Genomic DNA, 27,038 nt, shown 5'->3' with positions numbered 1-27,038 from the left:
ACTACCATCAGAGAATACTATAAAACACCTCTGCCAAATAAACTGGAAAATCTAGAAGAAATGGATAATTTCCTGGACACTTACACTCTTCCAAGACTAAACCAGGAAGAATTTGAATCCCTGAATAGGTCTAGCGCTTTTCATGCTTCTCCTGGCCTGGGCTTGCTGCGGGTTCAGGTGTTTCCGGGAGAGGAGGGGTCCGGTCTCGCAGACACCCCAGCCTCCCTGCTCCTGGCGGCCAGACACCCAGACACCCCAGCCTCCCTGCTCCTGGCGGCCCGGGGTGGGACCAGCGGCTATCTGTGGCTGTTGATTGAAGGAAACTCCTCTCATCCCCGGGGGGTCCCTGCCCTACCTGGCAAGGGGAAGGACAGGGAGTCCTGTGTGAGGGGAATGGTGACAGGGTTCGAGAGTTCCTGACGAGGAGCTGGGGAGGGGCCTCTGCAGTGTCTGCCCCCTGCCCCAGGCCCAACCCCGAGGGCCGCAGTGCAAGCCTTTATCTGCCTTCCTGGAGACTGGGCCTCGTGGCCCCAAGAACAAGGCACTGAGGGTAGAGATACCTTAAGGTGGCCCCAACCAAAATCAGCACGTGGGTGTTTTTTACTCAAAGCGGGTAACTTTTCTGATTTTGTTATTTCAGGAAAAGGCCATGCCTAGAGCATTATATCCATCCTAGCACTAAGTCAAACATGTACAGGCAAATCTCCATTTATATGTTTTATTTGGGAAGAAAGAATTGCAGTTCAGGGCATCCATGTAGACCAGGTGGTCCTCGGTATGTCGGAACAACACAGAAGGCTGGAGGTTTTATCAAAAGAAATGTCAGTATAACTCTTTGAGAAAGTTTATTGGCACCGGGAAGGGTCCTGGGAGCTGGCAAGCTACAACTGGTGAGCAACCGGGCAGGCGAAATTATTCCTAGAGCTTCAGCAAGTTATCTCAGCAGTTATGGATAAAGCTGGTCTCAGTTTACAGCAGGCAGTTTCGCCAGCTGGATGTGCAGAGAATTACATTACTAGATTAATGGTATGTGCCTGGGGTGCTTTTATCCCTGGCTTCTTGACTTTTAATTGGGTGTGATAAGAATGACTTAATTTGGTGTAATCCACTTTCACAGCACTGAGCATACTTAGTATGTACTGAGGCTTGCTGAATTATCGGTGCGTACCCCGCCCCAGGAAGGTTAATGAAGTAGGATTACTACTTAAGCTAAGACCTTTATTAAAATTTTGTCCTCTGGCCAGGCGTGGTGGCTCACGCCTATAATCCCAACACTTTGGGAGGGCAAGGTGGAAGGATCGCTTGATCCCAGGAATTCAAGACCAGCCTGGGAAACTAGGGTAGACCCCGTCTCTACAAAAAATAAAAAATTAGCTAGGCGTGGTGGCACACGCCTGTGGTCTCAGCTACTCAGGAGGCTGAGATGCGAGGATCACTTGAGCCCAGGAGGTTGAGGCTGCAGTAGGTCACGCACACACCCCTGCCAGGAATTATCAGTCCTTGTCTGGATTTCCACAGCTCCAAAGATTTCCCGACTGTTTTTCAGTGCCCACAGTGCCTAGATCTAGACCTCAAATGAAGATTAACAAATGCCAGCTGGGCATGGTGGCACACCCCTGAAGTCTCAGCTACTCTGGTGGTTGACACAGGAGGATTGCTTGAAGCCCAGGAGTTTGAGACTGCAGTGAGCTATGATCGCACCACTGTACTCCAGCCTGCGTGACAGAGCAAGACTTCCGTCTATTAAAAAAAAAAAATTAAAACAAAAACATATACCATTTGCCCAGTGAATAGTAATCTAAGGCCCAAGGAAAGATATATTGTAAAATATATTTTACATAATTCAGGCAGTATGAATTCTTAAGCACTGAGTTTCTGGGTTTGTGTCTAAAAAAATAGCAAAGCCATTGGCCAATGCAGTCAGCACAGTGGTCCTTGGTTCAGATAGTGGTGAATTATATTACTCATGTCATCTTTCAGACAGTGTCTTGGGCCACAATATAGCTTTTAACCTTAGTTGCTTTTTCTTTTTTTAGAGAAATGTATCTTTGCATTCCCAACCCTCAGAATCCATGGGTACACCTGAATGACATTAACTCAAAGTAAATTGTCACTGGTGGGCCTGTGAATTGTGTGTAAGCTCAAAAGCATCACTTGACCTGACTTTCTTTCCTGCCACGTCACTGAATTCTGACATAGAATCTCACTAAAATCCCCACCAGCAAGATTAAGAAGGCCCCCAGGAGCAGAAGCCCTCGCCGCAGCACCAGCTGTGTCCTGGACAACTTAGCACTGTCCTGTGGATGTTCCGGTAAAGGTTCTTCTTGGCGCATCTGCTGATCCATCTGAGCCTCGCCCGTCTTTCCAACATCGTTCATTAAAATTCCTTCATGGTTTTCAGGGCACCCTGGGAGGAAAAAGGACCTTAGCAGCTTAAAAGGGATTTTTTTTTTTTCATTTGTATAAAGGGCTATGTATAAAAGGAATACGTGCTAGTAGCTGAGAGAAAGTTAATTCAGGACGCTGTTGCTACAGTGAATAAATAAAAGAAATCCTATCCCAGAGTGCCCCTCCACTCACTCCTTCACAAACACCGATGATCCTACCGGGGCTGGCTTGGGTGCTCCAGGGAGCGCTCTCCCAGGAGCTAGAGAAATAAGGTAGCCCTCTCCATTAAACTTCACAGGGAAGCCCTCTCCATTAAAATTCACAGGGATTACAGGCAAGAGCCATCATGCCTGTAATCCCAGCAGTTTGGGAGGGTGAGGCAGGCAGATCACCTGAGGTCGGGAGTTAGAGACCAGCCTGACCAATATGGAGAAACCCCGTCTCTCTACTAAAAATAGAAAATTAGCCGGGCATGGTGGCGCATGCCTGTAATCCCAGCTACTCGGGAGGCTGAGGCAGTGAGGCAGGAGAATCGCTTGAACCCAGGAGGCGGAGGTTGCAGTGAGCCAAGATGGTGCCATTGCACTCTAGCCTGGGCAACGAGAGCAAAACTCCATCTCCAAAAAAAAAAAAAAAAAATTCACAGGGGAAATTTTCAAGGAGCCAACACCAATTTAATAAGCATTTCAGAACAAAACACAAGGAGAAACAACCTAAGAAATAATTCAAGGCTGGGTGTGATGGCTCACGCCTGTAATTCCAACACTTTGGGAGGCTGAGGTGGGAGGATCCCTTGAGCCCAGAAGTTCAAGACCAGCCTGGGCAACATAGTGATACCTCATCTCTACAAACAAAAACTTTGTTGGGCATGATGGCGCATGCCTATAGTCCCAACCACTTGGGAGGCAGAGGTGGGAGGATCACTTGAGCCCAGGAGTTCGAGGCTGCAGTGAGCTATGATTGTAATACTGCAGTCCAGCCTGAGTGACCGAGAGAGACCTAGTGTCCAAAAAACAAGAAAGGAAGAAAGAATACAAGGCTGTTCACAGAATGGGAGAAAGATGTGACCGTTCACATCAAAGGGCCTACTAAGTATTGAAGGAGTGCAGGGAATTTCACCCCAAGATATGGCTCCCTCCTATAATGAGTATTTTAAATTAAAAACTCTTTAGAGATCAACAGGCCTTGAAAGAGACTTTTCCCCCTCCTACATAAAAGCCAGACAAACCCACCAAGAAGAACGATTGCCAAATCTTTCACAAAATAATGCCAGTCTCTCAGGTTCATTCGACTTCCAAAGAGAACCAGTCTCTCCACCCTGCCCCCAATCCATTCATTCTGCCAAATATCCATTCATTTTCCCTAGTAATCATTTACTATCCCTCAACAGAAGCACCAAATGCCCCATCTCCTCTCTCCCCTCTGAAAGTTGGTTATATGCGTGTTGGGCCTCACTGCGTGGTTGGGAATCACTGTGATTCTTCCCTTGTGCATGGTTAAATACATGTGTATGTCTTTTCTCTTATTGATCGGCCTTATTATAAGTTGATTTTCCAGTGAACCATCGGAGGGCAAGGGGAAAGCTTCTCCTTCACAGTTTCAAGCAGATAATGACTCACATCTAGACTTAGTGTCAAGACACTTCAGAACAGTCAGAGTAATAGGCCAGGCATGGTGGTTCACACCTGTAATCCCAACACTTTGAGAGGCTAAAGCAGGAGGATTGCTCGAATCCAGAAGTTCAAGACCGACCTGGGCTGCAAAGCAAGACCTGGTATCTACAAAAATATTAAAGGGTTAGCTGAGCATAGTGGCACGCACCTGTAAACCCAGCTACTCAGGAGGCTAAAATGGGAGGACTGCTTGAGTCCAGGAGTTTGAGACTGCAGTGAGCTATAATTGCACCATTGCACTCCAGCCTGGGTGACAGAACAAGACCCTATCTCAAAAAAAAAAAAAAAAAAAAAAAGGAATAATAATAATAAGAAAATATCCTAAAATGAAGGCAGATTACATAATGGCACAAAAATAAGCTTGGCCATCCCACTTCCTAATGAGCATAAGTGGATGAATGTTGGGAATGTAGCAATATCCTCAGAGTTCTGAAAGAAAATCATTTTGAACAGAGTCATATCAGCTCACTCTTAACAAAATGCTTTCCCTGGTCAGGCAGTCCTGGGTGCTTCTCAACCCCAGTAGGGGTAGTATGAAGTAAGTGCCATTGTTAGGCCGGGCGCAGTGGCTCACGCCTGGAATCCCTGGAATCCCAGCACTCATGCCTCATGCCTGTAATCCCAGCACTCATACCTCTAATCCCAGCACTTTGGGAGGCTGAGCCAGGTGGATCACTTGAGTTGTTCAAGAAAAGTCTGGCCAACATGGTGAAACCTGGTTTCTGCTAAAAATACAAACATTAGCCGGGCGTGGTGGCACACGCCTGTAATCCCAGCTACTCGGGAGGCTGAGGCAGGAGAATCACTTAAACCTGGGAGGTAGAGGTTGCAGTGAGAAGCCACTGAACTCCAGCCTGGCAACGCAGTGAGACTCCGTCTCAAAAACAACAACAGAGGTAAGTGCTATTGTCAGGCAGGTTTCACAAATCAGGGAAACTGGTAAGATGGTGGAAAACATCTACCAACCCTTCCCTGAAGATCTTTGTAGAATCTGAATAAAACAAATTAAATATCATCTTGAAGGCATCAGAATGCAAACAATGTAATGAAGAGTCACCAGGGCAAGGTCCAGGGGATAAAGGAAACCCAGAGGGGCCGCCCAGCCTCTAGGGCTGCCTCGGATCAGAGTTCATTCAGATCAGAGAGATCAGAGGATGCAGGTCAGAGACAGCTACATCCAGATCACGTGACGGAGACGCTGATCAGGGCTTTGAGGACTTGGGTACCTGCCAAGAATCAGGCTCTGGCAAGCCTTCTGTATTTGAGATTAGAACCCCAAAGGGCTGCATCCAAGACTTAAGGATGAACCACTCTGGGTGCGGTGGCTCACACCTGTAATCCTAGCACTTTGGGGGGCCGAGGAGGGCAGATCACTTGTGGTCAGGAGTTTGAGACCAGCCTGACCAACATGGTGGCACCCCACATCCACTAAAAATACAAAAGTTAGCCAGGTGTGGTGGCACGTGCCTATAATCGCAGCTACTCAGGAAGCTGAGGCAGGAGAATCGCTTGAACCCGGGAGACGGAGCTTGCAGTGAGCAGAGATCACGCCACCACACTCCAGCCTGGGCGACAGAGCAAGACTCCGTCTCAAAAAAAAAAAAGCATGAACCAGAAGAAGTAAACCAAGCCTTGCACACCTTCAGGTCGGCTGGATGCTCCAGAAAGCTCCATTTCCAAGATTGCCCTAGACTGCTGGTCACCCTCAGTGTCCAAAAGAAGCAAAAGAAAATCCTCTCTGAAGACAAATAGACAACATCCCTTCAGGCTGAAGTTACTTCTATGAACAATTTTCAAATATAAAGTCTGGAACATAATCAAAGATAACCAGGTCAGGTGTGGTGGTTCATGCCTGTAATCCCACTGCTTTGGGAGGCCAAGGCAGGAGGATCGCTTGAGCCCAAGATGTAGAGGCTGCAGTGAGCTACCATCGTACAATTGCACACCAGCTTGGGCAACAGGGTGAGACCCTCTCTCTATTTAAAAAGTTTTTTTTAATTTTTAAATTTTATTAATTTTTTTGAGATGGGTCTCGCTCTGTTGCCCAGGCTGGAGTACAGTGGTACAGTCTCTGCTCACTGCAAGCTCTGCTTCCTGGGTTCACGCCATTCTCCTGCCTCAGCCTCCCGAGTAGCTGGGACTACAGGCGCCCGCCACCTCGCCCAGCTAATTTTTTGTAGTTTTAGTAGAGACGGGGTTTCACCGTGTTAGCCAGGATGGTCTCAATCTCCTGACCTTGTGATCCGCCTGCCTCGGCCTCCCAAAGTGCTGGGATTACAGGTGTGAGCCACTGTGCCTGGCCTAATTTTTTTTTATTTTAAAAAATTATTTTAAAAATAAATTAAAATCAAAGATAACCAGACACACAGCACAGGAACCTAGACAACGTGAATGAAAATGGGCAGAAACAACACAATTGACCATTGACTGCATATCAGACAGTCTATGAAATCAAAGGGTTTAAATGATAAAGGAGCAAGGATTACTGGGAGTGGGTGGCTAACTGCCTAACGGGCCAGGAATGGCGGGGGCTGGGGGGCAGGATCACTCAACTGACCGAAGAAAACCATAACCACATTTGCATGATGTGCATCACAAGCAAAGGTCCAAGCAAACAACCTGTTTAAAGTCCACAAGTGTCTGCCCGATGAACAGCAGGGACCCCATTAAAAAAAACAAATGTCAGTTTCCAAGCTATGGTAGAAGCACAGTATCTCCAAGTGTTGGAAACGCCTGGAAAGTGCTTGCAGAAATTAGGGGAGGCACTGGGGAGCTTTCAGTCATCTGTAGCGGTCTACTAATGTGTGGAATTAAAGTAAATAAACTTGAAGTCAGTTTACCTTGAATAGGTTGTTACTTGACTTTATCATGTGTTTCTGAAACACTATTGGCCTATTTAAATGAGAGCTCATAGCAGCAAATCTAGCTGTGTCTCACGAACAGCCCCTCCAGTCCCACCTAGACAGCCCTGTCCAAGGGCTGAGGGAGTCATATCATACCTGGGTGAAACGGGTCCTGAGGGAGAGCGGAATTCCCACTCTGAGCCACGTCTGCTTTCAAATTGGCGTGTACCTGAGCCTGGAAAATGAAACTCAGTCAGTCCTTCAGGCTTCATGATGGTGTTAATAAGGTATTTTACTTGACCACCTAGTTTAGGAAAAGCCAAGCCATTTTCCTTAATTGGCATGTACAGCTGAAGCTCCTCTTATTCACAGGTCATCTTTCATAAAGATTGAAATGGGACCAGGCTCAGTGCTCACACCAGTTATCCCAGCACTTTGGGGGGCTGAGGAGGGAGGATTGCTTGAGCCCAGGAATTCAAGGCCAGCCTGCGCAACACAGCAAGACCCCATCTCAACTAAAAAATTAAAAACAAAAAACAAAACACAAAAAAAACCCAGCCAGGCATGGTGGCGTATGTCTATATTCCCAACTACTCAGAAGGCTGAGACAGGAGGATCACTTGAGCCCAGGAGGTTAAGACTACAGCGAGTTGTGATCCTGCCACTATAGTCCAGCCTGGGTGACAGCGTGAGAGCCTGTCTTTTAAGAAAAAGAAAACAGAAAAGGTTGAAATGGGGTCCATGAGAGGGAAGGTGGCATGGGAACAGTACAGGGTGAGGGAGACAGGGACAAGAGAGGGATCAAGATCATTTGGAACTCTCCCTTCTTTTTACTTTATGTCTTTTTTCTTTTTTAAAAATTTTTATTTGTAGAGACAGGGTCTCGCTCCATCACCCAGGCTGGGGTGCAGTGGTGCAATCACAGCTCACTGCAGCCTCGAACTCTTGGGCTCAAGCGATCCTCCTGCCTCAGCCTCCTGAATAGCTGGGACTACAGGCATAAGCCACGGTACCTCGACTCATTTCATTTTTCTACCACCTATTTCTAGACCTCACACTGACTCTAGAAAGTTGAAGGGAAGGATGCACACAAACATCTTAACAAAACATTTGGTAATCATAAAAACGACATCAGGATGACTTTGATGCATCCCGCCTTTCTCTCCAGTTCTAATTCTTGTCCTGAAATTGGATTTTCCTGCACAAGGGTGGCAGCCTGGCATGGGAGACAAGGAAGAAAGGAGCCCCCTGTTTTTCTGGGAATGGATAAAGCCGGGGTCATCTGGCCCTTCACATCTGAACTGTCCAGTTAAAACAACAAGAAAAATAGTATTTGTGAGATAAGAATAAAGAAAATGAGAGAAGAACTTTCCAAAAGAAAATAGGGAGAGCCAGATCAGATCCTGTTTTTCTAGGAGAGGAACCTTTACCGGGACAGAATGAACATAGTTACCTGCTGACACGCTTTTTTCCAATTTAGCTGAATAATAAAGCCTAGAAAACACACAGCTTGAAAGACTGTACAGATGATGATCCCTGACCACAGACCTAGAAATAGAAATATTTAATAGAAGTTAATTCCATAGAAAACCAGCTGCCCCTGGGGAGTATGTTTTGTCTATCTCCCTTCTATCAGCCATACTTAATATCTGCTTTCATGGCTGAGGTGGAGCCCACAGTGGGCCACAGACCTCTACCCTGCTCCTCCTCGGGCTTCCAGAAGGTTCCAGAAGGTGCTGGAAAGCCCAGTACTCCCTGAGGCCACCCCCAAAAGGGCCATCTCTTTTGGTTCAGGATTTCGGAACAAATATTCAGAGGATATTTTTGGCCTTACTGATTATGATGCTTGAATATTAAGAAAAATGCCAGTTACAAGGAAATTAAAATTTCCCAGGACCAACTACTTCTGCCCTAGTTTCCTCAAAAAAGGGGACTAACATATATAAAAAAAAAAGCAGAAATCACTAGCCATATAAATTACTAATGTTCTCTCCCTCAGAGTTCCTGCCAGACCTTGGACCTTAACTTGCTTCTGACACAGACTTTGCTGGAAGCTTCCAGAGCAGGGCTGGGCACCCAGAGATGACTGGAGAACACCAAAGGCAGGCCAGGTGGGAACGGATGGTGGGAAAAGCCCTGTGGATCTCAAGGTACCACACAGGGCACAGAGGGAGACCCCAGGTGAGGAACGTTTTTTGGTCAATAGTAAACTAATGGAAGAACAAAAAGCTTCAACAATAACCAAAAGACAAGGGCCTGACCGTAATAAAAACAGACCTATGCCTCACAACGTGCAGTATCCTGCCCAAGAACCCACCCGCTATCTACAATAAACCCAGGAAGCCAGCCTTCCCTAAATCAGGCTCACAGGTAGCAAGATTGCCGCCTCTGGTGACAATCCAGGAAGCTAACCAGTAACTTCTGTAACGATTGGCCCCAGATGGCCAGGACTTGATTAGCAACTGACAGCTTCCCTAATTTTGGTCTGCACTTCCAACTTAGAACCAACCAGAGAAAGTAAAATACATCCCCCCTAACCAATCACATGAGGCCCATTTCTAGTCAGCTACCTTCAGCATCCCCCAGATCAACAACCTCCACTCAGGGCACACCTGCAGCCTCCCCTTTTATCCACGGTGACGCTTTCCCACTCCTTTGCCTGCCTTTGAGTCTCTGCCCAAATGCAAGTGGTGGCGGCCAACACCCTTGCTGAGAATACACAGCCTTTGCTGGTCTTGCTTGGTTGGTCCTGGTTGATTTCCACAGCTGTCCAGATCTATGTAAGGGTTAAGGGGGCTAGTCTGGGTTCCTGGTTTATGGATTTGGTACAGGGTTTATAGCTCTGTTTTCTTAGTACCAATCACATTTTCAGGTATGACCAGCCTGCCCTTTTGTTTGTTTGTTTGTTTGCTTTTTAGAGGCAGGGTCTTGCTCTGCTGCCCAGGCTGGAGAGCAGTGGCATGACCACAGCTCACTGCAGCCTCCAACTCCTGGAATCAAGTGATCCTCCCACCTTGGCCTCCCAAAGCACTAGGATTATAGGCATGAGTCACTGTGCCCAGCCTAGCCTGCTCTTAGAATAGTATAGTTGGTGCCACCTGCTAGTCCTATAAAAAAATAGTAAAAGCAAGCTACTGGCTTCCACTTTCAAATCCAGTGTTCTCAGTACATAGAAACTACAAGCTCACCCGAACCATCTTAAACAGGAAATAACCAGCTACCTCCAGCTATAATCTGAAAGTTATGAATTAGATTTCCAATAATTTTAGCATACATCATTTGAAAGATTTCTATTTGACCCAACCTAGGAGCCCAACGTAGGATGGTTATTAGAATCTCATGGGCAAGGTCCAGGAATTTACATATTTACAACGTCTCCCAGGGATTCTGAGGGTCATTATGATTTCCTGGGGTTGCTTCTGAGAACCTGCAGAATTCTGATGCTCTCCTAGACACCTTGTGTAGGTATACTGCATACCATACCATAGGAGATACAATACTCAAAACCAATTCATACCACACTTTCTTCTAATAGGTGGGTGGAGGGATTGACTACAGTCGTCTCATAGAGCCCCCACATCTACCATTTCTTTTCAATGATTCTCAACTTCCTCTTCTACTTTGCACAATTAGTTATGCTTTTTTTTTTTTTTTTAGATAAAATCTCACTCTGTTGCCCAGGCTGGAGTGCAGTGGTGCCATCTTGGCTCACTGCAGCCTCCGCTTCCCAGGTTCAAGCAATTCTTGTGCCTCAGCCTCCCAAATAGCTGGGACTACAGGTGCACACCACCACACCTGGCTAATTTTTGTACTTTTAGTAGAGACGGGGTTTCGCCATGTTGCCCAAGTTGGTCTCGAACTCCTAACCTCAAGTGAACCGCCCACCTCAGCCTCCCAAAGTGCTGGAATTACAGGCATGAGCCACTGTGCCTGGCCTAGATATATTTTGTTAAAGGAGTAGGTGAGCCAAGGACAGCACTTGGGATATAGATGGATTTATATTTCAAAGCAGGCTCCTCATGCCTGTAATCCCAGATACTTGGGAGGCAAAAGTGGGAGGATCACTTGAGTCAAGGAGTTTGAGACCAGCCTGGGCAACATAGCAAGACCCCCATCTGTAAAAAATGAAACAAGGAAATAAAGTAGATTCCTCTTCTGAAAAAGTTGAACTCATAGAAGTAGAGAGTAGAATGATGGTTACCAGGCACTGGTGGCAAGGAGGGGAGGGTGTGGGAATGGGGAGTTGTTAAGGTACAAAGTTTCTGATAGGCAGGAAGAATAAGTTTTGAGATCAATTGCACACCAGGGTGACTAGTCAGTGTACTGTACATTTCAAATTAACTAGGTAAATTTCAAATGTCTCACCATAAAAAAAAGTGGTGATAAGTATGTGAATTAGCTTGATCTAATTGTTCCACATTCTATACATATATCAAAATACCACTCTGTACCCCATAAATGCAAACAATTATAATTTGTCAATTTAAAACTTAAAAGATATAACATAAAAAAGAGAATTTAAAGTATTTCCTTAATATTTTATACTGATTACCTGTTGCAATAATATTTTAGATATATTGTGTTACATAAAATACATTACTTTAAAAATAAAAATAAATTAAGATTCCTATAATATTTGTATTAGCTAGGCAATGGCAAACCCAAAACATGAACCATACCAGAAACTCAGCTAAATAATTTTCTGCACTATCATGCAAGCCCAATGAACTTTGCATTGGCAATTCTATTCTTTGAACAACTCCTGTATTTTTAATTAAAATATTATTGAACTTGAGAAAAATGTGCCACATAAAGGAACATACTGAACTGGAAGTTCCCTGTAGCTATCAGTTGACTTCTCACCACCTCTGAGCCTGCCAAGTACAGATGGATCAAAACAAGCCTCGCTTTAAGTCGGTCACTACTCACCCCAAAGATAAATGTCCAGGTTTTCATATCATCATTTATTAACTGCCAATGTATTCCAAATTATTATTTTAGAAATCAAAGCTGGGCAGTCATTTATTTCTGTACTTTTTAAAACGATTAGCTCTGGTAATTTCAGATGCTGTTCATTACGTTTTTTCTTCCAAATGTGGGAAAGTGCTCAAGTCCACCCTCTTCCTTCTGTGCTGTTCACACCGACCACGTGCATGGCCTTGTGAGGAGACCCACAGGCACAGAGCTAAGGCTGTGCAAGGAGGGAGGTGGAGGCTGCGGAGTGCAATGAGGGTGATGAGAAGGGCACTGGCCACCCGTTGCCCTCCAAGGATCCAGCCACGCTGCTTGGTGAACACACGGGGCGCTGCTCTAGGGTGCACAGGGCCACCGTGAGTGCTGACCCTGAGGCACCCCACGCACGCAGGACAGACCGCCTACGATGGCCTCAGCCCTGCAGAGCCACCCACAGGGGATCACACGCTGTCTCCAAAGAACAGCATGGAACATGCAAAAGGGAAGCTTCCGAATGCTTCTTCAGCGTTTCCTACTGACGCCTCCTTTAGAGAAGTGAGGGCTGGATGATTCAGGATAGGAGGTGAGTAGAAAGGGCATCCGTGCTCAAGTGTGTCAGCATGGAAGATCGCCCGCAGGGGTGCGAGGGGCAGGACAATGTAGCCTTGGGGCCCTGGCAAAGGCCTGTGTGCTCCGACAGTCATTTCCTGGACTGGTGAGCAGCTAAGCCCTGCCTGCACAGGTTAGAGCTTACCCATCACTCCAAGTTTGGTTGCAAACATCAGCGTGATCCCGATGGGGAGGCCAACCACGTAGTACCCAACGGTATTCACAATGGCTCCAACCTTCTGATTTCCACTCCCCCTCAGAACGCCACCGCTCGTGCACTGCAGGCAGAGAGCATTCCATCAGTCGGCGCTCCTGAAACACTCCCATCTCGTGAGCACTTCATTTCTGTGGGACTCGGACGCTTAAACCCATAAGGTGACGGTATCCTTCTAAACAAAATGTGATAACAATATTCAATCTTCCTACCTACCCTGACCTGTCCTCTCAGCTGAAATTTACCACCATCAGAAGAAATCCATAGATCACAACAGGGCTTAGGGAACTACTACATAATACTTACAGCAAGAGCTTCGAAGAGGTGGGAAACAGCATAAATTGGAACCACCTGAGCCACCAGATTAATGATGTCCCTGTTAGGAAAAAGAAACCACATGGTGATTAGGAGACAAAGTGGAGAAAGAAGTATATAGCTTTCTGGCTGGGCGCAGTGGCTCATGCCTGTAATCTCAGCACTTTGGGAGACTGAGACGGGAGGATCACCTGAGGTCAGGAGTTTGAGACCAGCCCGGCCAACATGGCGAAACCCCGTATCTACTAAAAATATAAAATTAGCCAGGCCTGGTGGCAGGTACCTGTAATCCCAGCTACTCGGGAGGCTGAGGCAGGAGAATCACTTGAACCCAGGAGGCGGAGGTTGCAGTGAGCTGAGATCGCACCACTGCACTTCAGCCTGGATGACAGAGCGAGACTGTCTCAAAAAAAAAAAAAAAAAAAAAGGATATAGCTTTCTGCATATTACAAACATGCCCATGCAGTGAGGCCAGCAGCCTAGTCAGGGACAGTTCTCCTGTTGCTGGGCCCATGGAGGAAACTAACTGCACGTTTTATCTCACGACTTTTAGAAAAAAATATGCAGCACCACATCCTTGTCTTCAGGAGATATGTTCCAAGACCCCCAGTGGATGCCTGAAATCGCAGAGAGGACTGAACCCTAAATACATTGTTTTCCTTATACACACACACCTATGGTAATGTTAATTTATAAATTGGGCACAGTAAGAGAGTGACAACAGTAGTAATAAAGTAGGCCACAACCACATGCCGGCATCACTACTTTTGTGCTTTGGGGCTGTTACTAGCACTGTGATACCAAAACAGTCCATCTGAAATGACTTGCAGGTGGAAAGCACGCACAGCGTGGAGACGTTGGACAAAGGGATGATTTCATGTCCCAGGTGGGATGTGAGATTTCCTCCTAATACTCCTAACAGCATGCAATTGAAAACTTATGAATTGTTTATTTCTGGAATTTTCCACTTAAGAGTTTCAGGGGCCGGTCACGGTGGCTCACGCCTGTAATCCCAGCACTTTGGGAGGCCGAGGCGGGTGGATCACGAGGTCAGGAGATTTATTTATTTATTTATTTATTTTGAGACTGAGTCTGGCTCTGTCGCCCAGGCTGGAGTGCAGTGGCCGGATCTCAGCTCACTGCAAGCTCCACCTCCCGGGTTTACGCCATTCTCCTGCCTCAGCCTCCCGAGTAGCTGGGACCACAGGCGCCCGCCACCTCGCCCGGCTAGTTTTTTGTATTTTTTAGTAGAGACGGGGTTTCACCATGTTAGCCAGGATGGTCTCGATTTCCTGACCTTGTGATCCGCCCGTCTCAGCCTCCCAAAGTGCTGGGAATACAGGCTTGAGCCACCGTGCCCGGCTAGAGGTCAGGAGATTGAGACCACCCTGACTAACACAGTGAAACCCCGTCTCTACGAAAAATATAAAAATTAGCCGGCTGCGGTGGCGGGCGCCTGTAGTCCCAGCTACTCGGGAGGCTGAGGCAGGAGAATGGCGTGAACCTGGGAGGCGGAGCTTGCAGTGAGCCAAGATCACGCCACTGCACTCCAGCCTGGGCGACAGAGCGAGACTCCGTCTCAAAAAAAAAAAAAAGATTTTCAGACCAAAATTGACTGCAGGTGACTAAACCTTGGAAAGCAAACCCAAGGATAAAGAGGGGCTACTGTGTAGTCCATGTGGTCAGTATAGACAAATCAAGTGATTTGACGACACCCCTCCCCCATTCCCCACCAGCTGAAAAAAAGTTAGGCTGGGCACAGTGGCACGCATCTATCATCCCAGCAAGTTTGGATGCTATGATCATCCCTCTTTTAAGCTGACGCCACAGGCCAAGTCTGACTGTGTCTCTTAGTAAACCAGAGTGAAGCGCTACAGAGTAAAAATTAAGTTCCCTCTATGGAACGAAGGTTGGTAAAGGCCATAGATATATTCTGTAGAATTATCCTTGGTTCCTAGAAATGGCACCCCTAAAGCTAGAGACTTGGATTCTAACCCCTACACATGAAGGGAGATGAGAAAAATGCTGCCCTGACCTGTGGAAGCAAGAAATCCACAACACCCTTGGAGTGAGTTTGGTCACTCCAATCTAGAACCTGGAAGACTGTCTGCCAATAAATACTTGTTTAATTACTAAATAAGAAATCCAGCACTGGGCTGGGCACGGTGGCTCACGCCTGTAATCCCAGCACTTCAGGAGGTCAAGGCGGGTGGATCACCTGAGGTCACGAGTTCGAGACCAGCCTGACCAACATGGAGAAATCCCATCTCTACTAAAAATACAAAATTAGCGGGTGTGGTGGTGCACGCCTGTAATCCCAGCTACTCGGGAGGCTGAGGCAGGAGAATCGCTTGAAACCAGGAGGCAGAGACTGCGGTGAGCCAAGATTGCACCATTGCACTCCAGCCTGGGCAACAAGAGCGAAACTCCGTCTCAAAAATAAAAAAAGAAATCCAGCACTGAACAAGATGATCACTTCTTCCTCACCAAAAAGGACAGAAATATAATTATTTTATTCCAATTTTATTTTCGGAATAGGTAACATGCACGTGATCAAAAAATGGTACAATATGAACAAGATAGTAAGCAAAGTCTTACGACTGCAATGCCCTTCCAGTTTGCCCCAGTACCAGCCCTGCCTCCTCCAGGTAACAATTCTTAGCACGTTCCATGTTTGTGTAGTGTCTATGAAAATATAAGCAAATACAAATGTATGTTCTTAATTTTCCTTTCTATATTCTATCATTTCACATGCAGCACTCTCTATATGATGTTCTGCACCTTGCTTTTTCCTGAGATATTATATTCACTTTTTTTTTTGAGACAGGGTCTCACTGTCACCCAGGCTGGAGTGGAGTAGTACAGTCATGGCTCACTGCAACCTCAACCTCTCAGGCTCAAGTGATCCTCCCACCTCAGCCTCTTGAGTAGCTAGGACTACAGGTGCACACCACCATGCCCAGCTAAATTTTATTTTTTGTAGAGATGGGGTTTCACCATGTTGTCCAGGCTGGTCTCGAACTCCTGGGCTCAAGTGATCCTTTTGCCTCAGTCTCCCAAAGTGTTGGGATTACAGGCATGAGCCACTGCGCCTGGCCTATATTCACTTTTATATTTCACCAAAATATATTCTTTTCAATGTGCTGCTAAATTCTGTCTAATTCTATTTTTATTTTGGATTTTTAGATTGGTATTAATACATAAGAATGATCTGTGATTTTCTTTTTTATGTGCAAACTTTCGCAGATTTTGGCACCAATGTTATATTTGCTTCATAAACAGAATGCGAAGTTTTCCTTTTCCTGTGCTCTGGGAAATTTTCTGTTTGATCTGTGTTTGCAATTCCCTATGTTTTGAAGATTTGATAAAATCATCCTTTGGAACCTTCTGGCATTGTGCTTTTTGACATTTTAAAATAGCTTTCTCTTATTTCTTACCAGGAAATCAGTTTATTTAGACCTTCTATCTTTTCTAGGGTACATCCTGATCAATTATTTCCCTAGAAAATTATCTGTTTATTCCAGGTTTTTAGATTTCCTTGGAAAAAGTCATGCAAAGTAGTCTCTTAGGATTTTAAAAAACGATCGTGGTCAGTAGTAACGTCCCCCTTTCTTTGTTAGAGGTGTCGTTTCCCGCCCCCTGTGATTAAGTTAGGTAGAGGTTGAGCTCTTTCACCGATTGTACCAGATTGGGTCAGATCCTGGTCACCTTCCAAGTAATTTGATTGTTGAGTTTCTGATGTTTCCTTGTCTCGTCAGTTCTATAGCTTGTGGGCCTCTTGTTTTTCATTCTTTTCCTGCGCTCTATGGTTTCCCAAGTGGACAGATTCAGAGTCCAGTGTCTACCATATTCCTTCTGAAACCATCTGTCTATCCTGGTCCTCATAAAGGTCATCCTGATTCCCTTTGTGAAAAAAGCCAACTACTTACCGTCACCTTCCCCATTCATTCTGAGTGAGGGAGCTATAAACATCTTTTTATTTGTTTGTTTGTTTGAGACAGAGTCTCACTCTGTTGCCCAGGCTGGAGTGCAGTGGTGCAATCTCAGCTCACTGCACCCTCCGTCTCCCAGGTTCAAGTGATTCTCCTGCCTCCGCCTCCTGAGTAGCTGGGATTGCAGGTGTGCCTCACCACACCTGGCTAATTTTTTTTTTTTTTTTTTTTTGTATTTTTAGTAGAGACAGGGTTTCCCCATGTTGACCAGCTGGTCTTGAACTCCTGAACTCAGGCAATCCATCCGCCTCTGCCTCCTAAAGTGTTGGGATTACAGGAGTGAGCCACCGTGCCTGGCCTACACATCTTATTTCCCCGTAACAAAACAGCTGAAGCTGAAAAATGAAAACCAACGATCTGAAGTCAAAAGTCAAATGTGTGAAGAATAAACCATGAAATTAGTTCCGTCCACTCCACCAGCTTTCTGAATCCAGAAAGGCAAAGTCCATTTGCATCTTGTAACTGCTGACAAAGGTGTCCCAAATAAGAAGTATCCCCATAAAGTTTCTACAAAATCCGAATGTACACACTAGCATCACTGATGAAGGAAACAAATTCTGCAGAGCAGAAGGGACTTATCTGAGAATTCTTCAGTAATCAATCTGAGTATGTGACTTTTGCGACAGCTCACTGGTGAGATTTTAACTTCAATTCAGTTTGACAAACATATTATGCAACTACTACAAACCGGGCAGTTTGGATGATACTAAGAAACCAAGAGGATTCTTATCATTGGAAACAAAATAATTAACTGAAAATGTAATTCATCGTACTAAAAAGGGCTTTCCACTTTTAAAATACATGACCAGCAGAAGCATCAAATCATCACCAATGCCCATTAAGTTGGCATTGTAGATTATAAATCAGTTCCTACATCTAATATGTTCTTCCCAAGTAACATCAGTGGAGCCTCTGATCTTGCAAATGATTCAGACATCCCTGCTGGAACAACCACAGGCGGCCCCTCTGTGATAGCATCTATCCAACTTAACCATTTCTTTTCTAAATGTTTGAGATGGAGTCTTACTCTTGTCACCTAGGCTGGAGTGCAGTGGCACGATCTCAGCTCACTGCAACCTCCGCCTCCCAGGTTCCACTGATTCTCCTGCCTCAGCCTCCCAAGTAGCTGGGATTACAGGCGCGTGCCACCATGCACAGCTAATTTTTGTATTTTTAGTGGAGATGGGGGTTTCACCATGTTGCCCAGGCTAGTCTCGAACTCCTGACCTCCGGTGATCTGCCCACCTTGACCTTCCAAAGTGCAAGGATTACAGCCGTGAACCACTGTGCCTGGCCTCTTTTTAAAAAACATTCCCAGTTTTAAAAAACTTTTTCTGCTGGCACCTTGCTCTTGGAGGAAACATTTCTTTTTTTTTTTTTTGAGACAGAGTCTTGCTCTGTTGCCCAGGCTGGAGTGCAGTGGCACAATCTCGGCTCACTGCAACCTCTGCCTCCTGGTGGGCTTAAGCGATTCTCCAGCCTCAGCCTCCCAAGTAGCTGGGATTACAGGTGTCTGCCACCACACCCGGCTAATTTTTGTATTTTTAGTAGAGATGGGGTTTCGCCATGTTGGCCAGGCTGGCCTCGAACTCCTGACCTCAGGTGATCCCAAAGTGCTGGGATTACAGGCGTGAGTGGGATGTTTTCTTTTTACTGATAATGATTTCAAACAGCAATGTTTCTGAACAGCCTGATTTTACAGAACAAAATTTCTCAATGAACCATTTCTTTGTCACAGATTTCACGTTTCAAGAAAATCCTAGCACTCACCGGTCGGTAGTGAAAATGTAGCCCACAAGATCCTTACAGCTTAACAGCAGGACACTGAAGGCTACAGCAAAGAGCACTGAGGGTAAAAACGGCAGAAGAAACAACACAGTGAGCAAGAAGATCCACAGGAAGTGGGGGAGCCTGGGCTTTGCATGGAGAGACTGCACCAAGAGCCTCGGGTAAAGGGGTCTCAGCACCTGTGATTAGTAGGGAAACGGTGGAGGACTTCCGTGCCTGCTCCATGTCTCCAGCACCCAGAGCGTTTCCTACCCGGACACTGGCAGCCACGCTGAAGCCTGCAGGGACCTAAAATGAAAAGGAAACCTGCAACAACGAATCTGCAGAGTGAGAACACGTGCACAGCAGCAGCCTCAAGTCTCACACCTGGTGGGAAAACTTGGTCCTAAAAGTTTTGAAAAGACTGATTTGCAACATCCCCTTTGTCTAGCTGGGAGCTCCCATGCTACTGTGGAAACCGAACCCCAGGTTAGGATGCTTAGCACAAACTGGGCTTTGCTGCAGAGCTTCCAACCTCTACAACACGAGGGTGCTGCACAACCATGTTCCTCCTCTGGGTGTGGGAGATGGACTGACTCACCGGGAGCCCAGTTTGTGTTTTTTAATTGTTGTTGGTGGTGGTGGTTTGTTTTTTAATAGGACAGAGGCCAGGCGCGGTGGCTCATGCCTGTAATCCCAGCATTTTGGGTGGCCGAGGCGGACGGATCACTTGTGGTCAGGAGTTTGAGACCAGCCTGGCCAACATGGTGAAACCCTGTCTCTATTAAAAAATACAAAACTTAGCTGGGCGTGGTGGCGCACGCCTGTAATCCCAGCTACTCAGCAGGCTGAGGCAGGAGAATCGCTTGAACCCGGGAGGCGGAGGTTGCAGTGAGCCACGATAGTGCCACTACACTCCAGCCTGGGTGACAGAGTGAAACTCCATCTCTAAATAAATAAAATAAAATAGGGACAGGGTCTCATTGTGTCCCTCAGGCTGGAGTGCAGCGGCACAGTCATAGCTCACTACAGCCTCGACCTCCTGGGCTCAAACGATCCTGCAACCTTAACCTCTCAAGTATCTGGGATGGCAGGCGTGTGCCACCACACACGGCACAGTGTCTATTCTGAAAGACTATCAAGGGATCCAGTTTACAAGACAGGACTGGCACTAAAGGAACTGCAGGGAAGAAACCCTGCATTGTGGTTAGGGATCACAATTCTGAAGCCAGATGGCTATGGCTTGGGTTCAAATCCCAGCGCAGCCACTTTATCAGCTGCATCACCCTGAGCAAGTTACTTACCCTCTCTAAACCTCCAGAGTTTTGTTTTATCTGTAAAAGGAGTTGAATCGGCTGGGCGCAGTGGCTCACGCCTGTAATCCCAGTACTTTGGGAGGCCGAGGCAGTAGATCACGAGGTCAGGAGATCGAGACCAGCCTGGCCAATATGGTGAAACCCCGTCTCTACTAAAAAATACAAAAAAATTAGCCGGTCGTGGTCGCGGGCGCCTGTAGTCCCAGCTACTCGGGAGGCTGAGGCAGGAGAATGGCGTGAACCCAGGAGGTGGAGCTTGCAGGGAGCCGAGATCGCGCCACTGCACTCCAGCCTGGGTGACAGAGCGAGACTCTATCTCAAAAAATAAAATAAAATAAAAAAAGAGTTTAATCATAGAACCTATCTCCTTGGGCTATTGTGGGAACTTAATGAGTCCATACACGCCTAACTGCTTAGAAGAAGCATGTAGGAATTGCTCAATAAAGATTTACCATTACTATTATTTATATATAAAGTTACCAGTTGGAAAATTAATATTAATAAGGAAAAAGGAGTCATCACTTGTTGAAACATGAACATTGCCTTAGGATCAGGATGACTAAGGACCAGCTTAAAGAAAATCTGATACACAGATTGAGGAATAAAAAAGTAATGGAAGACTGAGTCTCTGCCTATAAATTCATAAGCAGGGACAAACACAGAGATCACCTGACAAATTATTTATTCATTACAAAGGGAAAGGCAGTAACTTGACAGGAGAAACCTGGCAGGCACCACCTTAACCAAGCAATCAAAGTTAATACTGGCAGGGAGCAATGGCTGTGCCTGTAATCCCAGCACTTTGGAAGGCCAAGGTGGAAGGATTGCTTGAGCCCAGGAGTTTGAGACCAGCCTATGCAACATAACAAGACCAAATTGTTTTAAAAAATTAGCTGGGAGTGGTGGTGCATGCCTGTAGTCTCAGCTACTCAGGAGGCTGAAGTGGGAGGATTGCTTGAGCCCAGGAGGTCGGACTGTAGTAAGCCAAGATCAGGCCACTGTCACCAGCCTGGGTGACAGAGCAAGATGCTGTCTCAAAAAAAACAAAAAACAAAAAAAAACCACCGCCACCAAGTAAAAAGGTAGTATCACCAACACTGAGACAGATCAATATTATGTGTCTCCTGATACGGTGCACTAAGGAGGACACAGCATCACTTCTCTAGCTTTCCTGCCCAAGACGGACAATCTAAATTTATTTATAAGGAAACATCAGCTGCACCACACTGAGTGAACTTCTACAGATAATGGCCTATGTTCTTCAAAAATGCCAAGGTCAAGAAAGACAATGGAACAATGAAGATCTGTTCCAGATTAAAGGACACTAAAGATGCTAGGGGAAAATTAGTGATAAGGGACATTACCAGAACAATTGGTATTGTTTTGAATTGACTGTATTGATATTTTATTTGAACATGGACTATGTAGATAGACCAGACAGAATAAATGTGGCAAAACTGGTGAACCTGAGGAAAGGGCATACATCTTTCTTTTGATTGAGAAGAAATGTAAGTGTAAATTCTTACAAGCCTATTGGAAAGCATATGAAAACATATTCAAAAGACATAAAATCGTGCCTTTGTTTCTCTTTTACAAATCTTAAAGAAATAATCAGACAAGTGTATGAAGATATTTGTCCTAGGATGTTCCTTGAAGAGTTGTTAATATTGAAACATTGGAAATAAACTGTTCAACCATAGGAAATTGATTTTAAAAGTATATCACATATAGTGGAATCCTATGTACCATTAAGCATTTTGACTTAGAATTAGTTAATGAATTGACTCAAACATAAAATGTAAATAAAATACTAAAAGTGAAGTAAAAAGTCTGTGTTAAAAAACTGCCAAGGCTAGAAGAACAAAACAAAAAACAGGTCTGCAAGAGAATAATTCTTAAAGAAAACGGGAAATATGTACTCTATGCACTTTTAAAACATAACCAATATCAGAGGGAAAAAAATCTAAGTGTTAATACTGCAAAAAATGCCAAGCACATCTGCTGGCTTGAGTTTCTCCCCACATTACAAACTCCCTTTCTGTTTTCTAATTTTACATTTCTAAAATGGTACTTGCTTCCTTCAGAATCTCCAGCTGATGTTTTCAGGAAAATAAAGTCAAAGAAAAGCCTCCTAACGACTGGTGTTCTCTATGATCAAAATTTCCTCCCCTTTAAGGCTGAATAATACTCCACAGTATGCGAAGAACCCATTTTGTTTACCCGCAGACACATAGGTTGCTTCCACCTTTTGTCTACTGTCAATAATGCTCCTGTGAACACAGTTAACAAACACCCCTCTAAGTCGGGTGCGATGGCTCACGCCTGTAAATCCCAACACTTTGGGAGGCCGAGGCGGGTGGATCGCCTGAGGTCACAAGTTCAAGACCAGCCTGACCAACATGGTGAAACCCTGTCTCTACTAAAAATACAAAAGTAGCTGGGCGTGGTGGCAGGCACCTGTAATCTCAGCTACTTGGGAGGCTGAGGCAGAAGAAATGCTTGAACCCAGGAGGCGGAGGTTGCAGTGAGCTGAAATCACGCCATTGCACTCCAGCCAGGGTAACAAGAGTGGGACTCCGTCTCAAAAAAAAAAAAAAAAAAATCTCTTTAAGACCCTGCTTTCAGTTGTTTTGGGGATCTACCTAGGAGTAGCCACACTGTGTTTTCAGAGGCTTCAGAACCAGGCAGGAGCGGGAATAGTGACATAGGCAGCTTGATGTTTATGGCCATACACCCAGCCTCATCCTTCTGCTATGCCACCCACCTGGCCCCTCAAGGTATTTGTGCTGTGACAACTGAAAAAGATTCTAAAAGTATGGAAACAAAATCAAATCTTTCAAGGGAAGATTCAGCTGGGAGCTGCGTTAGGAGATGAAGAACCAGCAGATCACGTGCAGTTTCTCTCCAGCCCCGCTTCAGTTCCCAGGGAAGATCCAGCTGTAGCAGAGGTACCCTCCCAGGCTCAAGGATGGGATTTGACTTTTGTTCATCATTTCACAAATGATTCATGTACGAATGCCTATGCTCATCCATGGACGCTTTCAGATACCCAGCAAGGAAAACGCCTGGCACCTCCCCACGACCGGCTCCCCTGCTTACCATGTACACAACGATGGCCAGTTCATACACGATGGACTGAGCGCCCAGCTCCACCATGCCGAGGATGCCTGGTGAAAAGAGACAGCTGTCGCCTTGCACCCAGACAGGGCCCCCAGGTTCCCACCAGTCCCCGTCATCCGTCCTCATACAGACCGCTGAGGAAGCTCCCGACCTCATAGGCCCACCACTCCATGCATAGCATGAGCATGCTGGGGATGGCCAGGCGGAGGAAGGAGGCCCAGTCCTGCAGGCACTCGAGGGACCAACCTGTGGGCGGGACACACACATTTCCAGGAGATCTGGCCATCGGGCTGGAATTCAACCCGAGACAAAACCCACGTCCCAGTTGGAAGACAAAAGGGCAGTCGTTACCTCCCCATGTAGCTTGATGCAGTTTTTTCCCAAGGATGTAGAAAAAGAGGAGTAGAGCCAGGGTGTACTGGGAAATCAAATTTGCCACTGCAGAGCCTCTGGAAAGAACAGTCCCAGTGAGAGGGAGGTACCTTCCTGCGCCTCTCCCTGCCCCACTGGGTGAGGAGGGGAGACTCATCCCTTCCCGTGCCGTCCTCAGCAGACCAAGGTCTTCTTCCCAGAGCAGCCTCACCCTCCATCCCTGACAGTGCTTTCCACGGTGTGCAAGAAAGAGACCACGTGTGAACACGAGAACCAGCTGAAGAGCCCACTCTTCTCCCTCCTGGAAAAGCCACATGCAAGTCATCCCTTGTCCCTGTCCCAAGAGTACATTGGACTCACATCACCCCAAGATGCAGCTGATGGAGAAACAGATAGTTGGCGAGGGCATTGACAAGGTTGGCTGCAACTCCAGTTACGATCTGGGGCAGGAGAATTCCCTGGAACAAGGACACCGCATATGCCATCCTTGAGATCCACAGAATAGGACTGCCTTTCTGCTCCCCAAGCACACAGGCTCCAGCTGGCCTGCTCAGTGGGTGTCACGGGCAGAGCAGGGGGGCTTAACTTAGGGGAGGCCACGTCCTGGTTGCTCCTGCCCTTCCACTCTCCCATCCCTTTCTCTTCCTTCTCTCTTTGAGGTATGAAGTGCGGCGTTCTGGCCACAGAGAGACACAGGCAAGGTACGTTCAGCAGCAGAGAAGGAAGAAGAGAAATGGCTTATTTCCAACATTGCAAGGACTGGCAGGGGCTAAATGGGTCAACAAGCCATCTTTGACACCGGACGATAGGAGAAAATGAGAATACTTTCTTTTTTTTTTTTTTTTTTTTTTTTTTTTGGGAAGGGAGTCTCGCTCTGTCGCCCAAGCTGGAGTGCAGTGGCGGGATCTCAGCTCACTGCAAGCTCCGCCTCCCGGGTTCACGCCATTCTCCTGCCTCAGCCTCCAGAGTAGCTGGGACTACAGGCGCCCGCCACCTCGCCCGGCTAGTTTTTTGTATTTTTTAGTAGAGACGGGGTTTCACCGGGTTAGCCAGGATGGTCTCGATCTCCTGACCTTGTGATCCGCCCGTCTCGGCCTCCCAAAGTGCTGGGATTACAGGCTTGAGCCACCGCGCCCGGCCGAGAATACTTTCTTGACCAACTTAGAAATTCAAAAAAAATGACCTAAGGTCTTGAAGAAACTAGAGTTCCTTTCTAGAATACGGAAGGGATTCCAACATATCTAACTCTCAAAAGTACAGGACCGGAGAAACATCCAGACTATTTGGTGTGTCAAAGTAAGACAGGGCGTGAAAGTAACATTACATCAGACCGAGGAAGTAAAACTCTGTTCTGCTCCGCATCCGGCTAGAATAGCAGACGCAAATCAAGTCAGTGCAAACGTAAGAGGAAACCTTTCTCCCAAGGTCACGCTGTCCCCATAAAGTGTCATTACTCCCCTAGTAGAATGACGAGTGCTTTCTGACTCATTGAGAAACTTTGTTCTCTAAAATCACACTGTTCGGAAACACTGCTGTTTGAAATTGTATCAGTAAAAAGAAAACACCCCACTCTTGCCTACTTTAACACAAAAAAGTAGTCTCAATTTGAACCCAGGCACAGAGCTTCGTGGGAGCTCCTGGATGTGGCATTCTACATCTGTCCACCCTCAACATCCTGCTTAGCCTTGAGTTTCCAAAGGAGGAGCACCGGGTCCACGTCACAGCCCAGACCTGGTGTTGGGCCCCTCACTCACAGATCTGCTCGGTGCCTATCAAACCGTGGTTTCGATATGTTTAATAATGTAACCTGAGCCCCATCCTTCTTCAAACCTTTATAATAACTTTTCTTCCTTTAGTGAGGCATTCCCCCGGCCCCTCTAGTCTCTCTCATTGCCACAGGTTGATAAATCCAACTGCAAACCCACTGGCCTGCAGGCCTGTCTCTGGTGGTCTCAGGCTGGTGGGGCCAAGACAATGGTCTTGGCCGATGACTTGTGTAGGCCACATATTTATGGGGAGGCCCTGGTTAGTTTTTAGCAAGGGAATTAGTGATCAGATTTACTTTTCAGGCAGACAGCAGTGGATGGAGCCAGGTTAAGGTCCTCTGAAATGACACAGAGGACAAATGACAAGAAATGAATTCAGGGCTGGGCACGGTGGGTCACGCCTGTAATCCCAGCACTTTGGGAGGCCAAGGTGGGCGGATCACCTGAGGTCAGGAGTTTGAGACCAGCCTGGCCAACATGGTGAAACCCCGTCTCTACTAAAAATACAAAAACTAGCTGGGCATGGTGGCACACGCCTGTAGTCCCAGCTACTTGGGAGGCTGAGGCAGGAGAATCACTTGAACCTGGAAGGTGGAGGTTGCAGTGAGCCGAGATCACGTCACTGCACTCCAGCCTGGGCAACAGGGTGAGACTCTGTCTCAAAAAAAAAAGAAAAGAAAAGAAAAAGAAAGAAATGAATTCAGATGGTGGCACTGAGAATTGGGAGGAGCAGGCAGAAGCTAAAGCACCAGGTGACTGACCAGATGTGGGAGGGAAGGAAAGATGGAGTCGAGGATGTGACAGGGACCAAAAGGACAGGTTACTGGGAGTGAAAATGGGGAGGCCACGCAATTCCACCCATTGCAATGGAATGGAAGAAGGCAGAAGAGCAGGCTCGTGGGAGGACGAGAGGAGGCGGCCAAGCCTGCAATACGCATGCGTCTCCACGCCCAGTGGAGTGACCTTCTCCTCCAAGGCCCTCTTGACTCTCCTACTTCAAAGTCTGTCTTCCCCCTAGTACCATCTGGCTCTCTTCCCACCCTCCGCCCTCTCCGAGAGCATTCACTTTCTCCAAACTCCCAGCTGCTTCTCTTCGGTGCTACGCTCAGCGAATGGTCACCCTGTCTTCCTAGGGAAGGGCCCAGGGCAGAAACTCCTTCCACCCTGGGGGCCCGACAGCCCCTGCCATTTTTATAGAACCCACTCATCATCCTATCTCCCACTGCTCCCACAACACAAACTCTTCATCACAGACCTTCACCATCATTTGTTTGGACCATGTCCGTAACTCTCACCTCTTCCTCTCCCAATTAGTTAATTTCCCAAAACGAAATGCCCCAGCAGAAAACACAAAGCCTGAGCCTGGGCCAGCCCACCTCTCGATGCCATCATCTCACTGCGTCCCCTCCCACTGCAGTGGCCTAACGAGACTCGGCGGGCCCCAGCCCCTAGAAACAGGCATCCCCTCCGTCTGGGATGCCCTGCCTTCCTTCCTGACCTTGGAAACCCCACGTGTCCTCTGTCACCAAATTCAAAGCTCCCAACCCCTCTCAGCTCGTGGTTCCTACTTCCAGGCCTTTCCCTGTGCCCCAGAGAACAGGAGAGAACACTTTCACACTCACTGTCCCTAGTAGGTCACATGAGACCCTGAGGTTAGGGCCACCGCAGTTGTTGGGGGACTGAGTCCAGGAGAAGACCTTGCAGCGTGCT

The 27,038-nt window shown here is 46.7% G+C and overlaps 1 protein-coding gene across 6 annotated transcripts in view; it reads right to left on the bottom strand.

Annotated features, from left to right (window-relative positions):
• Nucleotides 1-704: 704 nt before the first annotated feature.
• SLC47A1 (solute carrier family 47 member 1) overlaps nucleotides 705-27,038 on the bottom strand; it is a 46,763-nt gene continuing 20,429 nt past the window's right edge. For 2 of the 6 annotated variants that reach the window (XM_031657408.1, XM_009189860.4), the window contains exons 7-17: nucleotides 23,923-24,020; nucleotides 23,542-23,639; nucleotides 23,323-23,436; nucleotides 23,170-23,237; nucleotides 18,955-19,063; nucleotides 18,758-18,833; nucleotides 12,987-13,056; nucleotides 12,612-12,744; nucleotides 8,358-8,452; nucleotides 7,061-7,139; nucleotides 705-2,407 (exon numbers count right to left, since the gene is read on the bottom strand). In XM_031657408.1, the coding sequence (XP_031513268.1) occupies nucleotides 2,181-2,407; nucleotides 7,061-7,139; nucleotides 8,358-8,452; nucleotides 12,612-12,744; nucleotides 12,987-13,056; nucleotides 18,758-18,833; nucleotides 18,955-19,063; nucleotides 23,170-23,237; nucleotides 23,323-23,436; nucleotides 23,542-23,639; nucleotides 23,923-24,020 (1,167 nt within the window). In that variant the 3' untranslated portion in view covers nucleotides 705-2,180. The remainder of the gene's footprint in view (nucleotides 2,408-7,060; nucleotides 7,140-8,357; nucleotides 8,453-12,611; nucleotides 12,745-12,986; nucleotides 13,057-18,757; nucleotides 18,834-18,954; nucleotides 19,064-23,169; nucleotides 23,238-23,322; nucleotides 23,437-23,541; nucleotides 23,640-23,922; nucleotides 24,021-27,038) is intronic. The other 4 variants (XM_031657409.1, XM_031657412.1, XM_031657410.1 and 1 more) reach the window with 4 other exon arrangements.

The sequence above is a fragment of the Papio anubis genome, chromosome 17, assembly GCF_008728515.1.
Source record: "Papio anubis isolate 15944 chromosome 17, Panubis1.0, whole genome shotgun sequence".
Classification (NCBI taxonomy): domain Eukaryota; kingdom Metazoa; phylum Chordata; class Mammalia; order Primates; family Cercopithecidae; genus Papio; species Papio anubis.
Note: the sequence above shows the minus strand (reverse complement) of the source record. Positions and strands in the feature narration are given on the sequence as shown.